The sequence below is a fragment of the Pimephales promelas genome, chromosome 18 (genome assembly GCF_988280905.1).
Source record: "Pimephales promelas chromosome 18, fPimPro1.hap1.1, whole genome shotgun sequence".
NCBI classification, from domain to species: Eukaryota; Metazoa; Chordata; class Actinopteri; order Cypriniformes; family Leuciscidae; genus Pimephales; species Pimephales promelas.
The window spans coordinates 17545291-17555355 of NC_142786.1; the positions used below are offsets into that span (position 1 = coordinate 17545291).

A 10065-nucleotide genomic window follows, 5' to 3' on the forward strand; every position below is an offset into this window, starting at 1 on the left:
ATTGAAAATGTAAAATTTTTATGATTTTATACAAAATATTCAATAACTTTACTGTAATTGACTGTAATGGTGCCAAATTCAGTTTACACATCACTGCTGTCCTGTTGGTTATACTACAACACTTATTTTGGAGAAAAATATTTTTAATTGTATATACATTTGAAATTGTTCTATTTTTATGATTTTTATGATCAATTTTCAATAAGTTCACTGTATTGTTGCCAAATGCAGTTCACACATCACTGCTGTCCTGTTGGTAATACTACAACACTTATTATGGAGAAAAAATTCAATTTTAATTGATTATACAATTGAAAATGTACAATTTTATGTTTTTATGATCAAAATTCAATAACTTTACTGTAATTGACTGTATTGTTGCCAAATTCAGTTTACACATCACTGCTGTCCTGTTGGTTATACTACAACACTTATTTTGGAGAAAAAAATACATTTTTATTTGATTATATAATTGTAAATGTATAATATTTATGTTTTTATGAAAAATATTCAATAACTTTACTGTAATTAGCTGTATTGTTGCCAAATTCAGTTCACACATCACTGCTGTCCTGATGGTTATACTACAACACTTATTTTGGAGGAAAAATATTTGTAATGCTATATACATTTGAAATTGTTAAATATTTATGATTTTAATGATCAATATTCAATAACTTTACCGTAATTCACTGCATTATTGTGGAATTAAGTTCACACATCACTGCTGCCCTGTTGGTTATAATTACTTTTTTATTATGAAAAATAACAAAGATGAAAAATAATAAATGAACAAAGATTTCAATGTGTTATAAACTGCAATACTCTTTAACACCATAGAACTTCAACTAATAAATCCTTTATCACATAATGCAATCCTACATCAAAATAATAAGAAACAAAAGAATCAATCACATAACACATTTCAGAATTAGACAAACAGAATCTCAGGAATTAACACAATAAAACAGAGCAAACAAACTTACATTGTCAGGAACACATAAACTCTTCAACGGCTCTCATTAGGAGAGAAAGGAAGGACAATCTGTTTCCATTGCATGTGCCACACACCAACACACCAAACAATAGTACCTTATCACTCATTAAGTGCACCTGAGGAGACTTAGCTCCTCCCATGATTGGCTATGTCATGTGATCCATAGGAATTCTCAACACTCACTTTGCAATAACATCATACAAAATAAGTGTTGTAGTATAACCATCAGGACATCAGTGGTGTGTGAACTTAATTTGGCAACAATACAGTAAATTAGAGAAAAGTTATTGAATATTTTTCATAAAAATCATAAAATTTGTTCATTTTCAATTGTATGTTCAATTAAAATTTTGTTTTTTCTCCAAAATAAGTTTTGTAGTATTACCAAAAGGGCATCAGTGATGTGTAAACTGAATATGGCAACAATACAGTAAATTAGAGTAAATTTCTTGAAATTTTTTCATAAGAATCATAAAAATTTTACATTTTCAATTGTATATTCAATAAAAAAAATATTTTTTCTCCAAAATAAGTGTTGTAGTATAACCATCAGGACATGAGTGGTGTGTGAACTGAATTTGGCAAAAATACAGCTAATTACAGTAAAGTTATTGAATATGTTTCATAAAAATCATAAACATTTTACATTTTCAATTGTATATTCAATTAAAATTTTATTTTTTCTCCAGAATAAGTGTTTTAGTATAACCATAAGGACATCAGTGGTTTGTGAACTGAATTTGGCAACAATACAGCTAATTACAGTAAAGTTATTGGGTATTTTTTCATACAAATCATAAAAATACATTTTTCAATTGTATATTCAATTAAAATGTTCTTTTTTCTCCAAAATAAGTGTTGTAGTATAACCATCCTGATATCAGTGCTGTGTGAACTGAATTTGGCAACAATACAGTAAATTACAGTAAAGTTATTGAAATTTTGTCTAAAAATCATAAAAAATATACATTTTCAATTGTATATTCAATTAAAATTGTACTTTTTCTCCAAAATAAGTGGTGTAGTATAACCATCAGGACATCAGTGGTGTGTGAACTGAATTTGGCAACAATACAGTGAATTACAGTAAAGTTATTGACTCTTTTTCATAAAAATCATAAAAATGCACATTTTCAATTGTGTATTCAATTAAAATTGTACTTTTTCTCCAAAATAAGTGTTGTGGTATAACCATCAGGACAGCAGTGATGTGTAAACTGAATTTTGCAACAATACACTAAATTACAGTAAAGTTATTGAATATTTTTCACAAAATTGTAAATATTATACATTTACAATTGTATATTCAATTAAAATTGTACTTTTTCTCCAAAATAAGTGTTGTAGTATAACCATCAGGACATCAGCGGTATGTGAACTGAATTTGACAACAATACAGTAAATTACACTAAAGTTATTGACTATTTTTCATAAAAATCATAAAATATTTACATTTTCAATTTTATATTCAATTAAAATATTATTTTTTCTCCAAAATAACTGTTGTAGTATAACCATCAGGACATCAGTGGTGTGTGAACTGAATTTGGCTACAATACAGTAAATTACAGTAAAGTTATTGACTATTTTTCATAAAACTCATAACAAATATACATTTTCAATTGTATATTCAATTAAAATTGTCTTTTTTCTCCAAAATAAGTGTTGTAGTATAACCATCAGGACATCAGGGGTGTGTGAACTGAATTTGGCCACAATACAGTAAATTACAGTAAAGTTATTGAATATTTTTCATAAAAATCATAAATTGTTTACATTTTCAATTGTATATTCAATTAAAATTTTATTTTTTCTCCAGAATAAGTGTTGTAGTATAACCATAAGGACATCAGTGGTTTGTGAACTGAATTTGGCAACAATACAGCTAATTACAGTAAAGTTGTTGGATATTTTTTCATAAAAATCATAACAATTTTACATTTTCATTAATGTATATTCAATTACAATTTTCTTTTTTCTCCAAAATAAGTGTTGTAGTATAACCATCAGGACATCAGTGGTGTGTGAACTGAATTTGGCAACAATACAGCTAATTACAGTACAGTTATTGAATATTTTTTCATAAGAATCATAAAAAATATACATTTTCAATTGTATATTCAATTAAAATATTATTTTTTTCTCCAAAATAAGTGTTGTAGTATAACCATCAGGACGTCAGTGGTGTGTGAACTGAATTTGGCAACAATACAGCTAATTACAGTAAAGTTATTAAATATTTTTAATAAAAATCATAAAAATTGTACATTTTCAATCAATTAAAATTGTCTTTTTTCACCAAAATAAGTGTTGTAGTATAACCATCAGGACATCAGTCGTGTGTGAACTGAATTTGGCAACAATACAGCCAATTACAGTACAGTTATTTAATATTTTTCATAAAAACATAAATATTATACATTTACAATTGTATATTCAATTAAAATTGTACTTTTTCTCCAAAATAAGTGTTGCAGTATAACCATCAGGACATCAGCGGTGTGTGAACTGAATTTGAAAACAATACAGTAAATTACACTAAAGTTATTGACTATTTTTCATACAAATCATAAAAAATGTACATTTTCAATTGTATATTCAATTAAAACATTCCTTTTTCTCCAAAATAAGTGTTGTAGTATAGCCATCAGGATACCAGTGGTGTGTGAACTGAATTTGGGAACAATACAGCAAATGACAGTAAAGTTATTGATAATTTTTCATAAAAACATAAATATTATACATTTACAATTGTATATTCAATTAAAATTGTCTTTTTTCTCAAAAAAGTGTTGTAGTATAACCACCAGGACAGCAGTGATGTGTAAACTGAATTGGACAACAATACAGTAAATTACACTAAAGTTATTGACCATTTTTTTATAAAAATCATAAAAAAATGTACATTGTGTTGTCCTCACTGCAGTGTAGCAACTGTAGCTATACAACCAGCTAACTCTGATGCAAAATGACGACAAGTCGTAGTGAGCGATTTCTTGCTGTTTACTGTGGCTTTAACATCATCTTACATGACAGAGTGAAAACTGTAACAAAGAAATAAAGATTGACTGTTTTAACATAAATCTTGTCTGAAGAAAAATATCTGTATATACATGTAAATAAATATTGTAACTATGTGTAGTCGTTTCTTTTTAAACACTATTGTAACATTAACTTATTAACATAAAAATGAATTTTGTACTTACGACATTGCCTCTAGTGCTAACAACATATGGATTACATGTGCTCACGTACTGTAAGCTTCCTTACTTCTATACAGGAAATGACCTCTAACCCTAAACTCCAGGTCTACATCATATCAAAATAAAAGTCCCTAATATTTTGCCTTAATGGCAACACACTCCCCGCCTGACATCTTTGAGGTCACTACACAAACAGGTATGTCTTAACTAAAGAGATGAACATCACTCATTACTCAGAAGCAAAACAAGTTCCGTCACTGGTCTAAGGTACTTTTTTGAATGTCCTTGATCTGTGGTCTTCAATTCCACCTTACGGACTTTCCCGTCTTTTCCAAGAATAGCCTTTGTGACTATCGCCATAGGCCAGCTGTTGCGGACAACTTGGTTGTCCTTGAGGAGAACGACATCTCCTTCTTGCAGATTTTGGTGAGATTTGGTCCATTTCTTCCGCCCTTGTAAGGTTGACAAGTACACTTGTCTCCAACGGCGCCAGAACATGTTGGACAAGGCTTGTACTTGTCTCCATTGCTTGGTTAGGAGGTCTTTGTCCGTAAAGTCTCCTGGAGGAGGTGGAGTGCCAACTTTCTGTGTCAACAGCATAGATGGTGTGAGAATGAATGGATCCTCTGGATCATTTGAAACTGGAACCAGAGGCCTTGCATTCATAATTGCTGTCACCTCTGCCATTAGAGTGCACAAGACTTCATGAGTCAGGCGAGTGCCATGTTCAAGAAGCATTGACTCCAGGATCCTTCGAGCCACTCCAATGAGGCGTTCCCATGAACCACCCATGTGCGAAGCATGAGGTGGGTTAAACACCCAGGAGCATCCTTGTTGGTGTAGGTACCTCTGAACAGTGGTGTCTGGTTGTTCTGCACTCATCCCGAGTTCTCTGCAGGCCCCAATGAAATTTGTGCCACAATCTGACCTCAGTTGTTTGGCTGGTCCTCTTATGGCAAAGAAACGCCTTAAGGCATTGACACAGCTTGAAGTGTCCATTGAGGCAATCACCTCAATGTGAACCGCCCTGGAGCTCATACAACAGAATAATATGGCCCACCGTTTGCTCTCAGGCTGAACTCCTCTTGTACGTCTAGTAGTGATGTACCATGGTCCGAAAACATCTAGCCCTACATACGTGAAGGGAGGGCAGGCCTTGAGACGCTCAGGTGGCAAATCCGCCATTAGTTGCTCCTGCATTCGACCTCTGAGTCTACGACAGGTCACGCATTTGTGAAGAGTTGAGTTAATGAGCCTTTTACCTCCCAAGATCCAGAGTCCTGCAGCTCTCACAGCGCCTTCTGTTAAATGGCGGCCCTGATGTTTCACTTGAGTATGATGGTGTCTGATGAACAGTAAGGAAACATGGTTGTCTTTTGGGAGAATTACAGGGTTCTTTTGCTTAATCTCTACGTCTGCGTTTTTCAGACGGCCACCAATGCAGATCAGGTCATTCTGCAAGATAGGGTTGAGACGACGTAAACAGCTGTTTAGAGGAACTGGCTTGTCTCTTTCTAGAGCCTCAAATTCCTTTCCAAATGCTTTCCTCTGAACGGCTCTGATGATGACTTCTCTGGCTTGGGCAAGCTCATCCGGAGAGCGAGGCAATTCACATGTATGCCATCCTCTACACTTGTGCATGACGTTAGGGGACTTGAAAGATCTTGCAATGTGAATTAAGAGTGCCACAGCTCGCTGGAGTGAGCCAAAGGTGGAGAACCTCTCAAAACGCTCTATGCTGAGACCTTCCTCGTGCAGATGGGTGGCATAACTCTTTACATCTGGACGAATCTCTGCATCCAATTCTGGTGAGACTAAGCTAAATGACTGAATAGGCTCTGGTTGAATGGAAGGCTTACGCAAAAAGGTAGGTCCGCTGAACCACAGTGTTTGTGTGAGACGTGATGCTGGAACAGACCTTGACGCAATATCAGCTGGATTGTCATCTGTGCGTACGTAGTGCCACTGTTCAGGATTTGTGGTCTGGCGAATACGCTGAACTCGATTGTGGACATATACATAAAACCGTCTGGATTGGTTATGAATGTATCCAAGGACCACTCTGCTATCCGTGTAGAATTTAATGGAATCCAACTTCAAGTCCAGTTCTTCCTGAATCAGTTCGGCCATTTCCACAGCCAAAACCGCAGCACACAGCTCAAGTCTCGGTATGGTTGGCTCTGATTGAGGAGCAAGTTTAGACTTTCCCATGACAAATCCAATGTCAACAATCCCTTCTCGGGTGGTCTTCAAATAGGCTACAGCCCCAATGGCCATTGTAGAAGCATCACAGAACACACAGAGTTCCATCTGTTCAGCCTTGGTTAGAGAGATACCCGTGTACATCCTTGATATATGGAAGTGTTTCAAATCTTGAAGTGAGTTTCGCCAAGCCTCCCACTTGCCTCGTTTATCTTCAGGTAATGGAGTGTCCCACTCTGAAGCCTCAGAACTCAGCTCTCTGAGAAAGGCTCTTCCTTGGATTACGACCGGAGCCAAAAAACCCAAGGGATCAAAAACACTGTTCACCATTGAGAGAACTCCTCGGCGGGTAAACGGTTTTACGTCAGTTGACACAGAGAAGGTGAATGTGTCCCTAGCTACCTCCCACAAGAGGCCTAAGCTGCGTTGGATGTGCGACTCCTCCTTCCCACAGAGGTTTACCTCTTTTCCAGCTGCCACACAGTCCTCACTTGGAAAAGCTGCCAAGACAGCCGGACTATTCGATGCAAACTTGTGGAGCCTGAGGTTGGACTCAGCCAATGAAGCCTGAGTCCTACGCAGCAAGTCAATGGCTTCAGCATCAGTAGGGACAGAACAAAGACCGTCGTCAACATAAAAGTGGCGCTCGACAAAGTTGACGGTGTCTTGTCCATATCTTTGCGCACCATTTCTGACAGCTCTTCTAAGCCCATAAATTGCCACTGCTGGAGACGGGCTGTTCCCAAAGACATGGACCTTCATCCTGTAGTCTACTACTTCACTTGCCACATCATTGTTCTTGAACCATAAAAATCTCAAATAGTTCCTATGTTTTTCTTCTACGAGGAAGCAGTAAAACATCTGCTGTATGTCTGCCATAACAGCCACCTTTTCCTTTCGGAACCGCATGAGTACTCCCAGAAGGGAGTTGTTAAGATCAGGGCCAGTCAATAGCACATTATTTAAGGAGATTCCGGAGTGTTGGGCGCTCGAATCAAACACCACCCTGATTTGACCTGGTTTTTGCGGGTGAAACACTGCAAAGCTTGGTAAGTACCAGCACTCTTCATCTTCCCTTAGTTCTGGTGCCACCTCGGCATGATCATTTTCCAGCAGTTTGCCCATGAATGCCACATATTGCTGTTCCATCTCTGGCTTTCTCCTCAAGTTGCGTCGAAGTGATTCAAAACGTTTGAATGCTTGGCTGCGGTTGTTAGGCAAACGTTCTCTAGGCTGTCTGAATGGTAGTGGAGCGACCCAACTGTGTGAATCATTTCTGTAGACTTCTTTGTCCATTATGTTCAAGAAAGTCTCATCCTCAATTGATGGTGCCAGCTTGTTGTCTTGTTCGGTGCGGTCAAATACATTTTTACCCAGCATGTCTTCTTTAGCCTTGCTGGGACTTAAGGCACTCTTCCTGGGCTCTTTGTCATGAAGCTCATCCCTGACATGCATAAAACTTGTGCACGGTTGGAGGAGAGAGGGCCGTCGACAATCAAGCACTGTTGTCCTGTAAGTGCTGACATTTGGCTTGTGTGCATTCCCCAGGCAGACCTCTCCAACCAACACCCAGCCTAGGTCAAGGCGTTGAGCAAAAGGGGCGTTGGGAGGGCCATTTACTTGTTCCCTTACCTTGTGCACTCTAATTATGTCTCTACCAAGCAACAGAAGGATCTCCGCAGTTGGGTCCAATTCGGGAATGTGTTCTGCTACTTTGACGAGGTGAGGTAGATGAAGAGCGGCATTCGGCGTGGGAATTTCAGCCCGGTTGTCAGGCAAGTCGTTACATTCAATAAGCGGGGGGAGAGGGATTGTGATTTTCCCATCAAGTGCTTTGACCATAAAATCCTCAGCCCTTCTGCCGAATGTTTCCTCTGTGCCGGAACACGTTTTCAGTACGTAAGGATATGGCCTACTCTGAATGTCGAAAAGGTCGAAGAATCTGGACGTCGCCAATGACCGGTTGCTTTGGTCATCTAAAACAACATATGCCTTGATGGCTTTATCTGGACAGCCCTTGTGATACACCGTTGCTAGGCATATCTTGGAACATGACCTCCCAACTTGTCCTGCACCACATACTTCAGTGCAGCTTGAGCTGACGACTTCCCTGCTGTCGTTACCCTCTTCTCCCTCCCCGCCATTCTGTGGCGAGGTAACAGGAGCAGTGATCTTTGGAGAAGGGCCCGGGTGCATAGCTGAGACATGCTTGGTGCTGTCACACTCAGAACATTTGACTAATGCAGTGCAGTCCTTTGCCACATGACTATTTGAGCCACAACATTTAAAGCAGAAGCCTCTATCCTTCAGAAAGGCTTTCCTGTCTTGAAGGTCTTTGGCTCTAAAGGCTTTGCACTTCTTAAGTGGATGTGGCTTTGCATGTATAGGGCAGCTCTTATTTGGATCACAGGAACTGCACGCCTCTGCAGTGGAGACATTGGTCTTATGAACTGTAATGGGGTTCTTGATGCTTTTAAATTGGGTACTTTCAGCCTTTACAGCAGATCCGCTAGCATTTAAAAGGGCAAAACTGGGATCATTCCTTTTCTTTGCCTCATAGCACATGAATCTGGTAAAGAATTCAAATGGTGGAAACCGTCCTCCATTTTCTTCTTTATGCTTTGAACCCGCAGAAATCCATTTTTCCTGAAGTCCATAAGGCAGCTTGGCTACTATAGGTTCTATGCCTCGCGCAGTATCCAGGTAGGACAAACCTGGAAGGTAGCCGTCTTCCTTAGCACACTGCACTTCCATCAGCAGATCTGCTAACTCCCTTAGCCTCAGATTTTCTTTCGCCAAAACCTTGGGGAACTTGTCAAGTCGAGTGAAGAGGGCCTTTTCAACTACCTCTGGCGCTGCGTAACATTCCTGAAGACGTTCCCAGGCTTTTCTGAGTGCTATGTCTGGACTTGCTACGTGCACTGAACGCAGACGTTTCACTTGGTTGCTGGATTCTCTGCCAAGCCATCGAGTCATTAAGTCTAGCTCCTCAGTAGCAGTGAGACCCAGCCCTTGTGTAGCATTTTTATATGAAGACTGCCAAGCACGATAATTTTCTGGTTTATCATCAAACTCATACAAGCTTGCACTCACCAGGTCACGTCGCGCTAAATATTGAGCAAGATGTTCAGTTGCAGACCCACTCTGATCAGGTTTTAGCTGGGGGTAATAGCACGGAGCAGAAATATTCAAGTCAGTATGAAACTTCTTTGAATCAACTTGAGTTTCGTTTCTGTCATATAAAGTCTGACCATATGACAATTTGGCTGCCGGTGGAACATAAACATCATCAAGACCATCCTCTGATAAATTCCCATTTCCTATGTTATTAGCCTGTCGTGGCTCATGTGAAGAAACAGGAACCTGCTGGTATGAAGAAAAGGCATTGTTCGGACTGAAAATGAGAGCGCCATCTGTAGCAGGCTGAAAAGCCTGAGAGCAAGTGTTCATAGCTTCTCGCTTTGGGGAGCTAGTTGGGCCAAAATGAGTTTGGACGTATTCACTCGTCCGCTCCATTTTATCTTCTCCCGACGAGCCTGTTTCATCCAACAGAATACACTTCGCAATTGAGTCAGCCGATTCCCAAACGGCTGCTTCAGCTTCAGCAGCCGCTGCTTCACGACACATGGCGAGTGTTTCAAGCTCAGTCTCTCTTTTTACCTT

The 10065-nt window shown here is 38.7% G+C and overlaps 1 protein-coding gene across 1 annotated transcript; it reads right to left on the reverse strand.

Annotated features, from left to right (window-relative positions):
- Positions 1-3902: 3902 nt before the first annotated feature.
- On the reverse strand, positions 3903-8815 carry LOC120491275 (uncharacterized). The gene is made up of 2 exons (XM_039688993.2): positions 4204-8815; positions 3903-4041 (listed from the first exon to the last, which is right to left on the reverse strand). Exon 1 carries the CDS (start codon positions 8596-8598, stop codon positions 4423-4425), a length of 4176 nt encoding a protein of 1391 aa, XP_039544927.2. The 5' UTR covers positions 8599-8815; the 3' UTR covers positions 3903-4041; positions 4204-4422.
- Between the last annotated feature and the right edge of the window lie 1250 nt (positions 8816-10065).